Below are 20,580 nucleotides of genomic sequence, written 5' to 3' on the forward strand. Positions count from 1 at the left end.
CTACAGTCTGGAACCGCACAACCGCTACGGTCGCAGGTTCGAATCCTGCCTCGGGCATGGATGTGAGTGATGTCCTTAGGTTAGTTAGGTTTAAGTAGTTCTAAGTTCTAGGGGACTTATGACCACAGCAGTTGAGTCCCATAGTGCTCAGAGCTATTTTTTTCATTTTACATTGTTTATGTCCTGTGGCTCCCAACCAAACTTAGCGACACAAAAATTCAGTGCAGATGATATGCTAACATCGCCCGCCCCGATAGTTGAGTGGTCAGCGCGGCAGTCTGTCACGCCAAGGGGCCCAGGTTCGATTCCCGGCTGGGTTGGAGATTTGATCTGCTCAGGGACTGGGTGTTGGGTTGTCCTCATTATCATTTAATCATCACCAGTGGAAGGCAACGGGACGGGAAACCACCACTGGAATCACTTCCCTAGACGCTCATGCGGTGGACCTCTCTGGCCCATGACAAGACCTGCCGTAAGGCAGAACACAAAGTAAAAGAAAAAAAAATAAATTAATAAAAAAAATGCTAACATCCCTTATGTTTATAGACGACATGACGTAGTAATTTAGATCTGTGGCTGATTTCGGTTGGCAACCACAGGACATACATAATGTAAAATTAAAGTTTAAGTACACATGTAATTTAAATAACAAAATCCAATGTAACATCTGTCCTAACATAAATATAATCTGTATGTATGTATATAAAAAAAAAATAAAAGAAAAAATCCCTCGGAGGATGCCACAACTGTGGTGAACATGTTTGGATTTTAAAGCTAAACAATAATTGTGTACTTGTAAAAAGACAAACCTATCTTTAATTCATTATTAAAAGATATACCTTTGTAAAGTCATATGTGTCTTTGATTTTTAAAAATAAGAAAAATCTTTATAGTTCTATGTGTATGAAAAGGTTCACTCCAAAGTTCTGTCTTCATAATGGCAAAAGATATAGTCATGAAATGGGATGAATCTTTTGCAAACGTCCTGTATTTCCATATAGAAACTATATTTAACATTTCTGTCTTTTTTTACAATATTTAAAGTTATTTGAATTCTGACACGGCCTCCTGTCTCACTTAATCTACGGTTCCCATGTTCTGCCTTCCTCACAGTCCGTTGCAAAAAAGCTGACGCAGCTCTTTCACTGTCGCTTCAGATAAGGAAAGCTACGGAGGGAGAGACACGGAAACAACCCTTTCTGTGGGATTGAGAAACTGTTTTCGGGGTTGTTAAGACTTGTAAAGCTGAACTCGTAGTATTTGACGCACATCGATGTTGGTGTATGCAGTTACATCATTATCGAGCCTGTTAATACGATGGTTCGGATGAATATTTATAATGTTCTGATTTTTACCGATGCAGGGATTTTGCGCTCTTTTTAGCCCATCCTGATGTGCGACCACGGCATGTAGCGTGGTGTTCGTTGTTAGAGGCGCGTCGGGAGGAGTTTCCACGAGTCTCGTAATCTAGAAGGCTCGCCTTGTCCGCCGACTGCACTTCGTGTGGTGAATTTCTCTAATCTGCTGTAGGGGAGAGTCGCATTGCAAGCTAAATGTTATGGACCGACTCTGCTAGGCTTGCTTAAGTCTTTAAGACTTACCCAGGTACTTTCTAGCTCCATTTAAGTTGGAAATTAACTTGAGAGAAGTCTGGACATTAGACAGCAGTTTCCGGGGGAGAGCTGTTAGCGCGAGAAGACCAATGGGAATGGCCGCTCTCAGCTCCTCAGGCTAATTGGCGGAAAGGCCAGAATGTTTAAACTATTTCGGAAGCTGTTGACAACTTCTGGAATCTGGTGGCAGGTCGTCAATCCTCCTGGGTGTAGGAGGCAAGTTGTGGGCCACGTGGGGCGAAGTTGCTGTTTAAAACAGTTGCGCATTTCAAATCAGGAGTTAGTGATCATCAATGGTCGATAGAGCTATTCTGCCAGAAATCAAGATTGGTAGCGAAATGGTTAGTACACTGGACCCGCATTCGGGAGGACAATGGTTCACCCCCGCGTCCGGCCATCCCGATTAAGGCTTTCCGTAATTTCCCTAAATTGTATAAGGCAAATGCCAGGATGGTTCCTTCAAAAGGACACCGTCGATTTCCTTCCCCATCCTTCCCAACCCGAGCTTGTGCTCCGTCTCTAATGACCTCGTTATCGACGGGACGTTAAACACTAATCTACCCCCTCCCATATTCTGCCAGAACGGGAAGCTCAAAAGAATTCTAAAGTGCGAGATGCGGCTTAGTGTGTGCACACGTAATTGGTCTGAATAGCTTTCGTAATAATAAATAGTGGATTTATTATAACATCTGGAATTTAGGGAAAACTTTTAATAATGTTGACTTCAAAACACTATTTGCAATTCTGAAGGAAGCAAGGGTAAAATACAGGGAGCGAAAGGTTACATGAAAGCTGGCCAGAAACAGTCTGAAAAGCTTGAAAGAGTGTTTTAGGGTAGATTGTGCTGAGAAATAAGTGTTAAGGAAAAAATCGATACGTTGCGCCGTTTCCGAGTTAACTGGCGTTGCGTGCGCAAATTCGTGCGGCCCGCCAGATACAATATTAGTGTTCTAATGGTTCAAATGGCTCTGAGCACTATGGGACTTAACTTCTGAGGTCATCAGTCCCCTAGAACTCAGAACTACTTAAACCTAACTAACCTAAGGACATCACACACATCCACGCCCGAGGCAGGATTCGAACCTGCGACCGTAGCGGTCGCGCAGTTCCAGACTGTAGCGCCTAGAAACGCTCGGCCACTCCGGCCGGCAATATTAGTGTTATTTGCTGTCATAGCGTAGTGACTGCTCAGCCTTTGGTTCGGGTTCGAGCCTTACTACCGTCACATGTGTACTTCTTGTATTGCTCTTTTGTTTGTTTTTATGAAAATAAACGAAGAACACGTTTGCCGACCTTGTTTCTGGTAGGCCGCTTCAATTTTATCGCGCAACGGCGTTATTGGCTAACTTCAGTGCGAATTAACTGGGAAACGGCGCAACGTAATATGTTTTTTTTAATCATATCTCAGCAATAAGCTTACAAGCTTTTCAGACTGTTTCTGACCACTCTGTAAAGCCGTCGGCACACGGACCGTGCATCCGAACGTTGAGCGTTGAGCGTGCCGAGTTTCTGACGTCATTGCGTGGAATAGCACGTTCGGCTGGCATGTCAGATATTCTGAGCGTGCGTCTGAGCGTTAACCAATGAGATGGCACAACGCCACCTACGTCACACGCACGCCGTCACCCTTCAGTACAGAGTTGTGAGGCGCCATTTTGGCATTCATTTCAAGCCTGTGTGTATATTTGCCGTTTCTGAACACCAGCAAAGTGAGAATCACTGGAAAATCCGTTGTTAGTTGTGTGATTTATTCCAATAAAATAATGAGAAACATCATATTCGTTACAAAAGAATTATTGTAACTTGCGTATTATGAGAAAAGGCTATTTGAAGGCAGCGACACACTGAAGATCCACCGAAAACGTATTATCCTTGGTATAATTTGTTATAATTAAATTTCAATTAGTAACATAATAATGTACGATTAACGTTTATAGGACGGGTAATACTATATGATTACACACAAGGATTCTGTGGTAGTTTTAGCGCAATGAGTAACTTCTGTGAACGATAACGAGATTCAGTTGAGGCGGTGGTTCGCGTCATAACACTCCCAAATTTTTTTTCGGAACATTCGCGTTTTTATTAGGTTCTGATACTCTATTATTAGTTTAATATAAGTAAACGCTATAATTTGATGTTATGTAAATATAAATTCACCTTTTTTGAGGGGTGATTTTGTTCGATTGGCTTAATCTACAGGACAGCTTTGTTGCTTTTTCTTTTACGCTTCGTAATTCACATGTCGCAAAGATTCTGCTGCTGGGTAGTGATCAAGTAGGGCTGACCTTGCGGTTTTACTAAAATGTGTGAATGATGAAATAATGTTTATCTTATGCGGAGAAGTGTTCCAAATTTGTACCGCACTGTATGTAATGGAACTTTTATAAGTCTGTGTCCTTATTGATTGGACATGGTAATTTACTTTTCGTGGGCGATGGAGGAAATGTGCGTTTTAATAGAGCTAACGTGGGAATTTTACGCGCGTCCGTTGAGTAACCAGTGTGATTTACGAACTAGAAACATCCCTCAACTGCCGCTGGAGCGCGTTGCGATCGCGTATACCAGGTTGGGGCCCACGTACCGTATGCACAAGTCGCATCGTTCCTGAGCGTTCAGCAGCAAGTTGAACTTGGCACGCTCAACGTTAACGTTCGACAGCACGGTCCGTGTGCCGACGGCTTCAGGCTTGTGCGGAAACCACACTGCTCTTATAAGAGTACAAGAATATGAAAGAGAAGCAGTAGTTGATAAGGGAGTCGGAAAGGTTTCTGGCCTATCTCCTATGTTATTTAATCTGCACACTCAGCAAGCAGTAAAGGAAACCAATGAGAAAATTTGAAAGCAAATTGAATAAAAACTTCGAGATTTACCGATACCACTGTACATCCACGTTCAGAAAAAAGAAAAAAAAACGGGACACCTTGAACGACTAGTGTTAGGACGTACATATTCACAGGAAATGTACATACATTGGTACGCTCTGCAGAAATAATTAGCATTTGAAACATGTCGGACAGAGGGCTTATCGTCAACATCGATATCGCGGCACAACACCACCTACCGGTAAAATGTGTCTGCGGCTCTCGTTGTTGCTATAAACCGAAGGTAATGGACCATTGACATGCATGGGGCCTTGCAGACGTATGCGCGAATCGTGTCGTCAAATCAGTGTGTTTGGAAGAGGGCGCATTGTTGACATGAGAGGGTGTGATACACCCATCGGGTGTGTGCAGAATAGTTCACGGAAGACCGTAGAACACGACGAGATGGGTTAGGTCGCACCACGCAGACCAGCCCCCGAAAAGAGAGACACCTCATCCTAATGGCATAGCAGGACGGATTTGCGTCCTCCTCGGCTCTGGCGTTACAATGGAACAGTGTAACACATGATACACTAACAGGGGTGACAGTCCCTCGCCGTTTATTATGGCATGGATTACGTGCCCGTCGTCCACTTCCTTGCCTACCGTTGCCGAATGAGCAGAAACATGCTAGACGGCAATGGTGTGTGGAGCGACGTCATTGGGGACAGGGGAATGGCATCAGATAGTGTTTTCGGACGAATCCTGGAAATGAAGGCCACATTTTGGTTCAGCACAGACAGAGGGAGCAATATCACAGTGACTGCATTCGCATAAGACATACAGCACCAGCTGAAGGACTTATGGAATGAGATGCTATTGGGTACAACCACAGACCACAGTTGGTGCCTGTCCAGGGCAGTGTGACCTACGTGAATGACATCCTACGACCCATAGCCATACCCTTTCTGCACAACGCACCAGACGCCATTTTTCAACAAAACAATGCACGACCACATTTTGCTGCACAAACACGTACCTTCTTGGTGTCACAGGATGTCGGACGTTTGTTCTGGCCCACCAGATCACGAGACTTGTCGCCAATGGAAAATGTGTGGGCTATAGTGTAACGAAGGGTGCGGCGCTGTGATCCAGTGCCAACCACCACAGATGAGCTTTGGAACCAGGTGAATGCAGCATGGATGGCTATACCACAGGACGCCATTCGCACGTTATACGCGTCGATGCCATAACGGACGGAACAAGTTAACATGACACATGGCGGACCATGTGCCTACTAGGCAGCAGGACACAGGCTGAAAAGAGGTGACTTAAACGCTAATGATTTCCGTCGAACATACTAATGTACATGTCCTGTGAATATGAGCGTCCTATCTCTAGTGGTTCAAGGTGTTCAGTTTTTGCTGAACATGAGTGTAATTCTGTTAGAGACGGTAAAGGACTTGAATGGAATGGATAGCGTCTTCAAAAGTGGTTGTACGATAAACATCAACAAAGGTAAAACGTAGGTAATGGCATGTAGTCGGACTAAATCAGGCGATACTGTTAAACTTAGATTAGGAAATGAAGCACTGAAAGTAGCAGATCAGTTTTTCTACTTGGGCAGAAAAATAAGTAATGATGGTTGAAGTAGAGAGGATATAAAACGCAAACCGATAATAATAAGAAACGCATTTGTGAGAAAAAAGTGATTTGATACATGTAATATATATTTAAGAGTTGGGAAATCTTTTCTGAAAGTATTTGTATGAACGGAAGCTATGTACGGAAGTAAAACGCGAACGATAAACAGCTGAAACAAGAAGACAATAGGAACTTATGAAATATGGTTCTACAAAAGACTGCTGGAGATTAGACGGGTAGATCGAGTAACTAATGAAGTAGCACTGAATCGAATTGGGTAAAAAAGAAATTTATGGCAGAACTTGACCAAAAACGGGATCGTTCTATAGGACACATTCTGAAATATCAATGAATCATCAATTTAGTAACGGAAGGAGGTGTGGGGAGTAAAAGACGTATAGGATGATCAAGGCTTGACTACAGTAAGCAGATTCAAATGTATTTAGGTTGCAGTAGTTATGCAGACATAAGGAATAGACTAGCGTGTAGAGCTGCATCAAACCAGACATCGGACTGAAGACTTCAACGACGACGACAACGACAATCACAACAACAACAACAGCAATGTGGTTATTAACAAGAGGGAGGCGGTGTTTGGCGGAACAGGCGCAATTGACGAGGGTATAAAATGGCTCTAAGCACTATGGGACTTAACATCTGAGGTCAACAGTCCCCTACTTAAACCTAACTAACCTAAGGACATCACACACATCCATGCCCGAGGCAGGATTCGAACCTCCGTCCATAGCAGCAAAGCGGTTCCGAACTGAATCACCTAGAACCGCTCGACCACAACGGCCGGCGACGAGGGGATAATTAAAGCCAATAAACGGCTTTTGTTTTCTTGGGTACTTTACTTTAAGTGTTGCAATATTGGCCTGTCTTTTGACCTTCGTAGCTTTGTGCTATTACCTAGTTTTGTCGTTGTGCAAATTCCCACAGATGTTGAAAGAAACCAGTTGATGGGAGTGTGTTACTGTTTTAAATGTACATTTTCTAAACCAGTACACTGAGTTTGTGGTCTTCATGAATGCCATCAGACTGCTACAAGGTCTTTATAATTGCTATTGGAATAGCGAAAATTTTAACCCTGTCTCGTGAGTCAAGCCGAGGCTGGCGATCCTTATCAAGACTCTTTTGTAAAGTCACAGTGCATGGAGTTGATCCCAATTCACCTATAAAAGTTTCCTTGCTAAACAGTGCTGCCACACTTCACGTAATTTGTCTCGAGCACCGCACACCGGCGCGAGAGCGTAGATTCTGGCGGGAACGATATTTTCGCGACGCTACGATACTACAGGAGGCGAATCGAAGAAACGTTTCAACATGTCGCCTTAATAATTTAGTGATCCTTATCTCTCGTGCTGATATGTAAACCCGTGGCTTTTCAACAGCCTCTATATCGCAAAATTCAAACTCCAGACTCGGCCTGACTTAGCAGAATCAGATATCTGCGACATGCGAACTACACCACAAATGACGTTCAGACTAGTAAGCTCCTGGAACACGAGAAATTTCCCTGCTTCGAGTTTCAGATGTAAATATTATCCTTTAGTGTTTCATGGTCTCTATCAACCCTGTTTGCAAATGATTTTGCAAAAACATATATTTTTTTCTTTAAGTGTTTTACCCAAACATATAATGACGGAAAAAGTTGCAACATCAAAAAGTAATTAATGTAGAGTAATGAAATTTCGAGAATACATTTGTCTGGGTGACATATTTAACTGATTAATGTAACCGCGTGATAAGCCATTGCAAATATGAAATTAAACTAAACTCCGTCCGAACAGGCCATGAAGGCCCAACGGTACCGACCGGCCGCCGTGTCATCCTCAGCCCACAGGCATCACTGGATGCGGATATGGAGGGGCATGTGGTCAGCACACTGCTCTCCCAACCGTTGTCAGTTTTCCTGACCGGAGCCGCTACTTCTCAATCAAGTAGCTCCTCAGTTTGCCTCACAAGGGCTGAGTGGACCCCACTCGCCAACAGCGCTGGACTGACCGGATGTTCACCCATCCAAGTGCTAGCCCAGCCCGCAATTATGAAATGCTGGTACATTAATAACAGATGTAACCACCAGAATTTTGAATGGGCTCATGCAAACGTGCAAACATTGTGTTGTACAGTGCCAGATGTCAGTTTGTGTGACGGAGTTCCATGCCTGTTGCATTTGGTCGGTCAATAAAGGGACGCTTAATGCTGCTTGAGGATGACGCTGGAGTTGTCGTCTGAAGATGTCCCATATGTGCTCAGTTGGAGTCAGATTTGGTGATCGACCAGGCCAAGGCAACACCTCGACACTCTATAGAGCATGATGGATTACAACAGCGGCATGTGGGCGAGCGTTATCCTGTTGGAAAACACTACCTGCAATGTTGCTCAAAAATGGCAGCACAACAGGTCGAATCACCAAACTGACCTACAAATAAGCAGTCAGTATGCGAGGGATAGCCACGAGAGTGCTACTGCTGACATTCGAAATTGCACCGCAGACCATAACTCCAGATGTAGGTCTAGTGAGTCTAGCACGCAGACAGATTGATTGCAGGCCCTCAACTGGCCTCGTTCTAACCAAAACAACACCATCAATGGCGCCTACGCTGATCCAGCTTTCATCAGAAAACACTACAGACCTCCACCGTACCCTCCAATCAGCTCTCGCTTGACACTATTGAAGTCGCAAATGGCGGTGGTTTGGGATTAGAGGAATGCACGCTACAGGGCATGTGGCCCGGAACTTTCCTTGAAGTAGCCCATTTGTAAAAGTTCGTTGCGTCACTGTGGTGCGAACTGCTGCTCAGATTACTGCCGAAGATGCAGTATGCAGTACGATGCGCCAGAGCCAGACATCGAACACGATGGTCTTCCCTCTCGGTAGTGCCACGGAGCGACCATACGTCCTCGTGACGATCGCTGCCAGAAACCATGTAAAGTGGCTACATTCCTGCCAAGTCTTTCTGCAGTATTGCAGTTTCTGGTAACCCTATTACATGACTTCCTTCAAACTCAGTGGGGTGTTGATAATGGCGTCTTTTTCACTCGCTATGTCCAGTCTCAAAGGTAAGTAACGCCCACGACCGTTACGTAGTGCATTTAAAATAAACCTAATTTGCACCCTCATAGTGGCGCTAACAGCGCCACTCTTATGCGACTGGCGTGAAATCTGAATAGACATCATCTTTCAGATGTAGAAAAGGCCTACCAACTTTCGTTTATGTCACATAACTCCTTCTTGATGTTGCAATTGTATTGCTTTCGGTGTATTTCAGCAAATCAACAACATGTGTTTGAAGAACACCAGTAAAGAATAAAAAATTAAGCCTGTATATATTTCCTGTTACTATTGTGGTTTCTGTTCGCTCTCCTGCAGAACGCAAGTTTCAATCACAGTCTGAACCATTAAGAACATTCCATTCAATTTTACTAAAAAGCTTGTAACATAGATTCCCGGCTCACTGCCGTTTACTCGTTTCTATGGCTATTATAAGGGGCAGTGCTACGAAAACGAAACAGATGGAGAAAGTAAGTGAACCGCTTATTATTTGAAAAGTAATCGATATAACTGTTAATACATTTATCCCACTATGAGAGAAGACGGCCAATGTCTTGACGAAAAAATGTTTGCGGTAACCTACGGAACCATGATTGTACACAGGCATCCATTCCGTCAGCTTGAAATACACTGCTGACGGAAAGGATTTCGGGCACAAAGATATCTTTCTGAAATTTGGCGGAATTACTCCTCGGGCATGTCTGCAAGGAGTAATACGCTAATTTTAGTTTTAATTTATTCATTAGTTACTGAAAAAAAACGTGACCAGAAACACACGACAAAACTACAATTCTTTCTGAAGCGTCCGCCATTTTATTAGTTTGTCAAATTTAAAAAAAACCGTGCCATTGCTCCATGAGCAAATACTCCATTGGTAAGAAAACTGTTTGTCATTTTATTCGTGGACACAGCTCATTTTGGACACAGCATCCATAACTCCACAGACAGCGGGCTTAATGATGACAATTTCTTATTAAAAAATTAGTAAATGTTGTTCAAGGATCGGCCAGCCGGTGTGGTCGTGCGGTTAAAGGCGCTTCAGTCTGGAACCGCGTGACCGCTACGGTCGCAGGTTCGAATCCTGCCTCGGCCATGGATGTGTGTGATGTCCTTAGGTTAGTCAGGTTTAATTAGTTCTAAGTTCTAGGCGACTGATGACCTCAGAAGTTAAGTCGCATAGTGCTCAGAGCCATTTGTTCAAGGATCAATAAATAATGTGCAATGATTGCTTCATTATTTTCTCCAAAACAAATCGTAAAATTCGCTTACATTATAGGCTGCCTGCCGACAATGGACCCTTAAATCAGTGGAGCAGTACGTCGTGTAATTTTTTTTCGCGCACCACATACCTCGTCGATTCTGGCATTCACAAGTGTGAATTCGCACGACGGTACTGAAGCTCGTAGGCTCAAACGAAAGACATGTTTCATTATTTATGTAAACTCTGTGATTGTTGGGAAGTGGAGTTCAGTTTTCGTTCCTTCTGTTCTGGAAATTTATAACGCTAGAAACAACACTCAATTTCGTTGTATCACGTGTGAGGGTAACTATCTTAATGAAGTGAGAAAAAAAAGATTCTCTGACGGAAATTTCGGCTTATTTTCATTATGTGGTTTATTTGGAATCTAAAATTATGTTCGGTACAGCACAGTCGCGTCTGGAAAACTATCTGTTAGTAATATATAATAATATAAGCGAGCATTCAAGCATCCGATAGCTATTCCCGACATTTACGGTAAGGATTTTTCCACTGTCTTTATTACGTCCGTCTAGAAACGAATTAACTGTACCATCGTTAATAGATACGAAAGCCGCTATATCGCACTGTACCCCAGCACGTTAATATTCGTAGATTCTCTCCAAAATAGACCACAAGGGCTCAATAATATTGAGATCTGATGACTGTGGTGGTCAGGGAGATGCCACAATTCATCCTCGTGCTTATAAAACCCGTCCTGGACGACGTGGGCTGTGCAAACGGGGGCCCTGTCGTCTTCGAAGACAGTATCACCACTGGGGAACAAATATTGTAATCAATGGGATGGACCTGATCAGCCAGAATGGTCACATAATCCATAGCAGTAAAATGCGGCCCTACAGAGTAACCATGAGGCCCATGAATACCACAAATGGCTGCCCAAATCATCATCGAACCGCCACCATGTTTCACTCTTGGGACGTAAATTCGGCCAGAAGTTGCAAACAGTGTGATACAAGACCCATCGGACCAAATGACTTCCTTCCATTGCTCCATAGTCAGGCTTTATGGCTTCGGCACCACGTTTTCCTGTTACGGGCACTTGCATCGCTGATGAGTGGTTTTGGATTTCCAGCTCGCCCTACAATTCCGATCTCATGAAGTTCCCTTCGTGTCGTTTTGGTGCTGACACGGTTCGCGAGTGCAACATTCAGTTCTGCAGTGATGCCTCTTATTTCTTGCCACATTCCTCTGCAATGACCGTGGGCACCGCATTCTGAAGATTTTAGAGCTATATGTGCTGCATCTACGTCTTAATTCTGCAGTACAATACCCAGTTACATGTGTCGACGACTGATGTAAGCCTTCTTGGCAGAAGGAAAAAAAAGCGACGTTCGTGCAGGCTCACCTCTGATGTCAACAATCGAACTTATCCGGGATGTGTTATTCCAGCGGACTACCTGTAACAGTCCTGGAAATAAGGCGGACGATGTTTTGTGAACTTGCTCTGAAACTTTGTGAAGGAAGGTAGCAATGTGGCGAGTACTGAGATTATCAGCAGTGAATAACGCCGATATGTAGCTCGTATTGCTGTCTGCGTGATCGTGTTTCTTAAGAGCGCTTGATTGTAGCCTTTGATTTCTGTTTTATAGTGACGTCTTAGGAGAGCGGTTCCGTTAAACAAAGGTTTCTATGAAAGTTATTATTTGACTTTTTTGGTTTCATCTGAAGTTTGTATGCCCGTTACGTTCTTTCCATTTGTTCCTTAAAATATGGTGTATTTCTGTGTGTACTAGGTTGCGCTTAGTGCACAGGCCAAGCAAAAGTTCTTCCTTTGCTTGAAGAACGAATGACAACATAAAATCTAGTAATGAAAATGAAATGATCGTATGACGTTGATGGCAGGGAGTTCCCACCTAGGGAAGATCGGCCGACGAGTTGCAAGTGTTTTCAGCTGACGCCATATTGGGCGACTCGCGTATCGATGACGATGAAATGATGAAGAGGACAACAAACATCCCATTGCCGAGCGCAGAAAGTGTCTAGTCCGACCGGGAATCGACCATGGGCCCGCTGCAAAGCAGTAAGACGCGCTTACCACTCAGCTAAGGGGGCGACCAAACCCAGTAAATACTTAACACGAAGAATTATTACTAATCTACAAGCATTATTTTATTTAATCAAAACTATGGAATATATCAGATGCCGAAAAAAAACTGTTTTGCTAATTGCTGTATTTAGAGTACACGTAAAGATTTCAGCACGCCTTTTATTATTCTAAATTAGCTCATCGTATTGAACCCATGGTTTACTGATCAAACGTGGAAACTATTGCTGACTTCCCTCTAGTGAAATGGGGAATGTACAAAAGAGCACAACTTCATGTGTAAGTTAGTGGCAACATTGCTACCACTTTTAGTCGGAGAACAACTGGCATTCTCTCCTACGTATCTGTATTGCACTGTTCTGACAAATCATATTCACTGCATGCTGTTAGAGCTGTGTACATTTTAATGATTTTACTGATGGGCTACAGCCAGCTGATTTGGCTCTGCTAGTTGTAGGCAACAAATGTCTTCATCTCACACAACCATTTACTTTATTGTATAACTCTATAAATTAATGGAAATGCTGTTGCCCTGTGCTATCCTTTACAATTGTTAAATGAATAGAGGAGAAAACAAAAAAGTAGATCGAATTATTCACTTACAAATAGGGAATTTAACAGAAATTTACAAAATTACATCACCTTCAAATATTTGTTCACTGGACACTTGCGCCAGTGTTTCATTCTTTGAAATAAATAATTTTTAAAATAATTCAAATTTACGAGTCGTAATGACTCCAGCGATTTCTGTTGCTGACACAGGAGAAAGGTGTGTTGAGAAGGGTGTGTGTGTGAATTCATTTTTATTTTATGTTTGGGAAAAAAAATCTCCTGCCACTGGGCGCTGTACGACCATATGACGTGTCGTGTTGGTGGAGCCACATTACAGTCCGTGTTTCCCGCAGTGTCTCGCGTAATTGCTTTAGCCCTCGAAGTTCTTAATATTGGTTAACTTCGGTAGTGTGGGAATAACTTCAGGAAAATTATCCTCTTCATTCTGAAAAGACGGAGAGACATTTTTTTTCACATTGGTTCTCCTATCTTCGGTCTTTCTGATGAAGTAGTCTTCATCTGTCCCCATTGTTGCTTGGTTTGTGAGTCCTATTCAGGTGGTTTCCGCAGCTGATTCCCCCAACAGGAAACCAACCTTGATGTTGGAATGCTTTTCTGTCGTGTACGCGACTAAAGTAAATGGCAGAATACTCGAAACAATGTTTACGGAATAAGGCACAATGACTTTAGTGACATATCTCTGCGGATGATGGTTGGTTCAATAATTAAAAGCAATGTATGTGTGAGTGGCACCTAGCAGAAGAACTCTCAACTACTGCCTCTCCACCTACATGAGAGGAATTCTCGGTTTTGGATTTTTCCTTGAATAGGGGGGTTCACTTCGCATTTTGGCAGTAACATCCGGCGATGAACCAAGGTCTTGAGAACAGTTCAATCCACCTGTCTCTATACCAGCTTGACGATTCATATATCTCGCTGTTGAAAAAGCCTGTGCACTTAAAACACACACTTGTGTTGGCCATGGAAACTTAATGATAGTAATAGAGTCAAAAAAGTGGCGTGTCAAGTTTAGCATTTTGTGATGTAATAATAATGCATTACACAAATCAACAAAGTGTGCTTAAATAGATAATTAAATTCCATATCCTTGGCAGGCATGTACCAGAGTACGTCCTGTACAAATCACCAGATCCTGTTAGGCAGAGCCTCTGGCTGCTTCATAGTTGAACCAGAGGATAAATTTCTCACCTCTGAACTGTTGACTGTCGCTGGGTTGTTTAAGCTCTTCGAAAGCCGGAGTCTGTCTTTGACGATGTGTCTGGATGCTTTGATGAGGGGAGTTAGCCGGTCGGTTCCAGCAGTGCTTCCCTGTATATGAAAATCAAAAGTCAGTCAATGATTAGTTTGGAAGCGTACATGTTGTACGCCTAGACCCGAGAGTCTCCCAAGTAGTGCCTTCCTGCACTCTGGGGACGCGCTACCGAAAGACTGCGAAATTTTGATTCCGTCCCCGCCATGTTCATAAGACGTGCATAACAGCTTTACCTGTCAGCTGACAGCCAGGTTGCTGCCAGCTGCCGTGCTATGTGAGTTCACGTATGTGGTTAGGAGCTGGATAGGGATTGGTGCGGGGCTTGGCATGCGCGTGGGGGCGCATATGCAGTGTCCGCTTACCAGGTAAACGTGGTGGCTTAGTCCGACAGAGGTATCTTTAGCAGTCACTCAAACTTGGCAAACAACAATGTGCAAACGAGGCAGGCGGTGTAAGTTTTCGTTAGCAAAATAGGACATGCCCCAAGATACACACCGATGAGAAAGAAAAAAGAGAGGAACATACTGCAATCACTGAAGCAGGTAAATATTCAAAAAACTATACAATATTTTATGCCGTATATGATTTCTATCCCCCTTACAAATAATCTATCGTCATATAATAATGGTTCTCGAAATGTCTCCCCACGTGTTATAATTCATGTAGGCTATATATTACCCAGTTAAAATTTAGCTATCAGTCAATACGCGACTTTAATCTCCACAGTATAGCTTTTAGCAGAATTTTTCTGGCCTTAGTACCAGTAAAATTATTCGATGACTTTGACCGCCTTCTCAGATTTCCGATTCGTGATTAATGTATATCTGATTGCTTAGAGAATCTGCATGAGTGCATCTTGCTTACTGATGCAGTGTTATTACTAATCAGGTAATTTTATTTCCTATTTATTTAAACAGTTCAATTGATTGTCCTCCTGGAAATTTTGTCCCTGTAGTTTACTTCAGTGCATGTCGTACCACTTTGCTATGCCTTCAGTAACTGTGAGTTTTTACAGGCAATTTTTTGTTTCCTAGCTCTCTTATTCTATACGAGGATTTGTTCGCAGTACTATACAACAGGTCTTGGCTATGATTTTACAAGTCGGTTTCCTTGTTGTCAGTGTTAACAAGCAGAAAACTGTCATAATGGCAAGAGATTGGTAGCATAATAACAAGTACATGTACTGTTTAAGTTAAAGAAACTGCTGGTTTCGGCCTGTTGCTTTCTTTCTAAAACCTAAAGTTTTTAACCAGATTTTACGCCTCCTGGGTGAACAGTGATTTTTATAAATAAAGTCATGTACAGTACATGTAAACAATTGTCACTGTGCAAGGAGTCAAGTGCACGACTATACATGTGGTGTAATGGGTATAAGTGCAGATATTTCTATTGGTTACTGAGGACGGTGTACTGAAAAACATTACAACAGTATTTACGTCATATGCAGACTAATAATTACAGTCATTACAAGTCGTATGTTTTTAGGTTGCTTAGTATCTCTAACAAGGGAACCTCCCCATGGCACCCCCCTCAGATTTAGTTATAAGTTGGCACAGTGGATAGGCCTTGAAAAACTGAACACAAATTAATCGAGAAAACAGGAAGAAGTTGTATGGAACTATGAAAAAATAAGCAAAATATACAAACTGAGTTGTCTATGCGCAAGATAGGCAACATCTAGGAGAGTTTGAGTTCAAGAGCGCCGTGGTCCCGTGGTTAGCGTGAGCAGCTGCGGAACGATGGGTCAACGGTTGAAGTCCGCTCTCGAGTTCAAATTTTAATTTCTTATTTTCGCAAAGTTATGATCTGTCCGTTCGTTCATTGAAATCTCTGTTCACTGTAATAAGTTTAGTGTCTGTGTTTTGCGACCGTACCGCAAAACCGTGCGATTAGTAGACGAAAGGACGTGCGTCTCCAATGGGAACCGAAAACATTTGATCGCAAGGTCATAGGTCAACCGATTCCTCCACAGGAAAACACGTCTGATATATTCTATACGACACTGATGAAGGCATGTGCGTCACATGACAGGAATATGTTGTCGACCAACCTAACTTGTACACTTGGCAAATGGGTAAAAAGATTCATCTACCTTGCCCGATTTAGGTTTTCTTGTGGATGTGATAATCACTCCCAAAAAAGTGATGAAAACATAAGAGTTTGTCACATAAACTGAAAATAAAATATTAAACTTTCCACTGGAGGTAGGACTTGAACCAAGGACCCCTTGTTCCGCAGCTGCTCACGCTAACCACGGGACCACTGTGCTCCTGAGACGAAAGACGGCGCTCTTGAACTCAAACTATCCTTGATGTTGCCTATCTTGCATATGGACTACTCAAATTGTATATTTTACTTATTTTTTCACAGTTCCACACAACTTCTTCCTGTTTTCTCGATTGATCTGTGTTCAGTTTTTCAAGGCCTATCCATTGTGCCAACTTATAACTAAATCTGAGGGGGGTGCGATGTGGAGGTTCCCTTGTAAGTATATGTAGCAAGTGCAAGCATTAATTCTTATTTTCCCCTGGCCATCTGGTCAGGTGCTGCAGTGTGGAAGTTTGGATACAGAACAATAAGCTATACTGACTGGTGTAGCCCACTTAGTGGTGCAGTTACGACCGTCCAGAAAAGATCAGGTCTTTAGTTTGTGGAAAGACTGTTCAACACAGGGAAAAACAAATAACACACTGCTGTGTGTATATATTCAGGTACCACTCATAAAAGTATTTGTACTTATACCCGTTACATTCCCTGTTGTATTAATCTGCAACTGAATTAAAGTTTGGTGCTCTTTGGAGATTCAGTGTTCCTGTTTTTCGGGAACACTGTCTTTCTGACCAGGTTGAACATGACACAGGATATCAGCAGATTTATTAGCGGCTCTGTCATTGTGGCCAGATGAAAGGAGCACACCATCTCTGAGGTTTCGTAGACGCTAGGTTTTTTACCGACCACCACGCAAAGGATGTACCGCGAGTTCTTGGACTCTGATGATATCATTACGATCTACATGACAAGGGTTTGGGGTCACTGTGGACAATCTCAGAGTATAAAAAAGAATTCAAGGGCCACAATGCATGGGAGCAATCGCTAGTTCAATACTTCAAAAACATACAAGAGTGATCACACCACCCACAGACCGCATTTACGTAGGCTGCAGAAACCACGATCTGACACGGGTACCTTTGTTAAGAGAGTGTCACGAAGTACCGACATTAGAAAGTTAACCTAGCCGCCTAATGTCAGGAGAATTCAGACACGCAGAGAAGATCTGAACTGCAGTAGAGAGGACAGAACACATTTTGATCTCCGTTCCAACAAATGTCTTTGAATTAGCGTAGTTTGCAAACTCTTCTGGCGCCTTTTGGGTCCATGTCACAACTACTTAAGAGTGCAATGTTCTACTAGGGATGTATCACATATCCAGCTGTTCATGGTATATTTCTCAATAGGTTCTGGTTTTCTGAGACTCGGTGCTGATGTATAATCATTTACTATTATATTTGAAGCGATTCACATTTATGATATGTCAGTCTACGCTTTAGGGTTCTAAGATCGATGGTCTGAATTCGACAGAAGTGTTTTCTAGAACCTTTTCCGCGTTTATATAGTCATTTGAGGTGTGTCTGATGTTATGGTAAGTTGTTATGACAGTGAAAGAGTTGTATATATGTGCAAACAGCATTAACTTCTTATCATTGCTTCCCCGAGCTTTTACAGTTTTCATATGGAATTTCTGCTACTTTGATTTGTGTTGAAAAGTGAAATAAAATCTCAGATCGTCTTCCAACAGCAGGAAAATAACGACAGAAATAATTATAAATAAAGTAATAGTAATGTAACAACTTCATTAGTGAGAACGTGCAAAATATTTATAGCAGAAACCTGATGTGGTTAAAAACAGTTGCTCGTAATGGTTTTTCTTTGTTCTATTGCAGTACCTATAATCACAATTCTTAATATTTTGTAAATTAAAAACAAATAAATTTATGAATACTGACCTAAACATCCGAAAGGAAACTTTGTTCCTGGAGACTATTTTCCCATGACCTCGTCTTCTGTAATGTACTCCACCGATTATCACCCTAAGAGGTAGCTGACTCAGAAAATAAATGAAGCCATACACGCTAAAAACAAAATTATAACTTACTTTCGTGAGAAATATTCTAACACAAAACCAAACACTAAGTCTGTTTTAGAGATCTGTTGTAGTTAGAGACACGTTATTGGAGAAGTCACACTCCGGTATCATGTGATTTGCATTTATGAAGTTTACTGAAGAAATGTAACGCGTTGTCTACAATGCAGAACTACTTCTTGTTTCAATTTCTGCATAATTTCTCACCTTTGTGGCCGAGTTTGTTAGGTAGATGTGGCGTGGTAGTGTTGGACCCTGAATTTCTGGTTTTGATTCTAACACATAAAGAAATTCTTATTCCCGGATTCGAGTACCAATACGAGTTGCGTTGCCCCGGGGTTTTCGATCACCAAACTGTTCGTTGATGTTAAGTTTGTTCCACTCGTATCAAGAGTCTTATGGAGGTTGATCCTGTTAAGGTACAAAACCCATTCGACAACCCGGTTTAGCATTTCCGTGATCCATCTGAATCATTGCGGCGAATGCCAGACTCGATTCTTTAACTAGATCACAGCCGATTGCTCCCAGTATTTTTGGAATTTTGAGATTTCTTGAGAATTTATCAGGGATTCTGGTAGTTTCTGCTCAAGTGTAGCGTTCTTTTTCATTCATTTCATCATTAGGCAGTGTCACTCTTTCTGCTCTGTGTGAGAAGTAGCTGGGTTTCATGTCGTCCCCTATTTTTACTTTCATAACCATTCGTGGCTTGAACAGGAAAGTGGGGAAATGGGGAAGTGATACTGGTACACAAAGCACCCTCCGCCACACACTACAAGATAGCTTGCCGAGTACGGGTGTAGATGTAAGCACCAGTGGTACCACAAATAACATACGACACGAGCACTGTTAGTCCTTCATGACGACCGGGTTACGTATCTAATTTGTCTTATAGATAAGAACGCACAATGAGAATGAAATATGAAAGTCATGTCGACCAAGACATGATTGAAGTCATATCACCTCAATCAGAAAGGGATACTGGGGGGAGTCAGCTGTGATCTTGTTAAAGGATCTAGTCTGGCATTCGCCGGAATCACTGATATAGTAAATCGGGATGAAGGATTGGTTTTTGAACCTGCCCAAGATCATCAATTTGTCGCCCATTGCACCAAGTCGCTTGACTTAAGTCAGTGGCGAGCAATCACAAAGTATCCCTACTGCACCCGACATAATTTGGGTTCCCAACATCATATCCAGTCTGTCAAAAAATACCTGATATCATCAGCACATTAACACTTGCCAGTCATTTGTTGCGGTACCACTTGATCTTTATTAAACAGACTATCTGCAATCATCTGTAGACATATTAGTGTACCTGAATGGAATATAACTACAAGACCTGTTGAATGCAGTCTGGTCTTACGATTGGCACTAATGGCTGACAGTAGCCGAGTAGCGTTTGTCTGATAGATAAGAAGCAACAACGGCGACAGTAAAATGTTCTGAACTGTGATTTCGGAGAACGCAGCTCTTCAAACTTAGACATACAGCTACTTGCAGTCTAACGTTAAGGATTATGTTTAGGATCTTACTGGTTCACGAGTCACAGCGGTAGAAAGACGCGCAGAATAGCATCTGAAGTATAGGAATTGTAGAAAGGAATGACAAATTATTGTGAAATTCGTCAGATATAGTATTACGACTTATTTGTTGCGAATCCCATTAAATAAAATGTATTACAATTAAAATGACTTTTTGAGAATTTATCATACATTCTGGTAGCTGTCGCATCAAATACAGTGCTGTTTTTCTTACATTTTATCGTTAGACAGTTTGGTACTTAAATCCATAATTCAGGTAGTCACTTCTCTCCAGATAAAAATACTTCCTGACATTACTAACAGAATATGCTTCACTCTAGTTGCAAAAGAAGCTTTTTGACTCACAGTCTGAGCTGTCGACGCATCAACGGCAATTGTTTGTAACACACTTTGTCAGCACGTTCCGTAACGGTGTTTACTGAGAGCCACCGTGCAGCGGCGGGTGGCAACACAAGTTTTTATATTTAGTATCATGCAACCGAATAAGGGGTTTGAGCTAAATTAGTCAGATTACGCGTTCTAGAGTTTGGGATGCTACTCAACTTGACACACAGACGAAAAACGGAACTTTATAATACTATGCTAATGAGTCAAATACGTTTGTCATTCAGGGGTCACTCTGGAACTGGAGATAACTGTATGTATCTAA

At 42.3% G+C, this 20,580-nt stretch overlaps 1 protein-coding gene across 1 annotated transcript in view; it reads right to left on the reverse strand.

The window, feature by feature from the left end:
- Positions 1-20,580, reverse strand: part of LOC126470785 (uncharacterized) — a 742,455-nt gene that overhangs the window by 322,726 nt on the left and 399,149 nt on the right. Inside the window, exon 4 of the mRNA XM_050098794.1 lies at positions 14,186-14,305. Within this exon, the coding sequence (XP_049954751.1) occupies positions 14,186-14,305 (120 nt within the window). The remainder of the gene's footprint in view (positions 1-14,185; positions 14,306-20,580) is intronic.

This window comes from Schistocerca serialis, chromosome 3 (genome assembly GCF_023864345.2).
Source record: "Schistocerca serialis cubense isolate TAMUIC-IGC-003099 chromosome 3, iqSchSeri2.2, whole genome shotgun sequence".
Lineage (NCBI taxonomy): Eukaryota > Metazoa > Arthropoda > Insecta > Orthoptera > Acrididae > Schistocerca > Schistocerca serialis.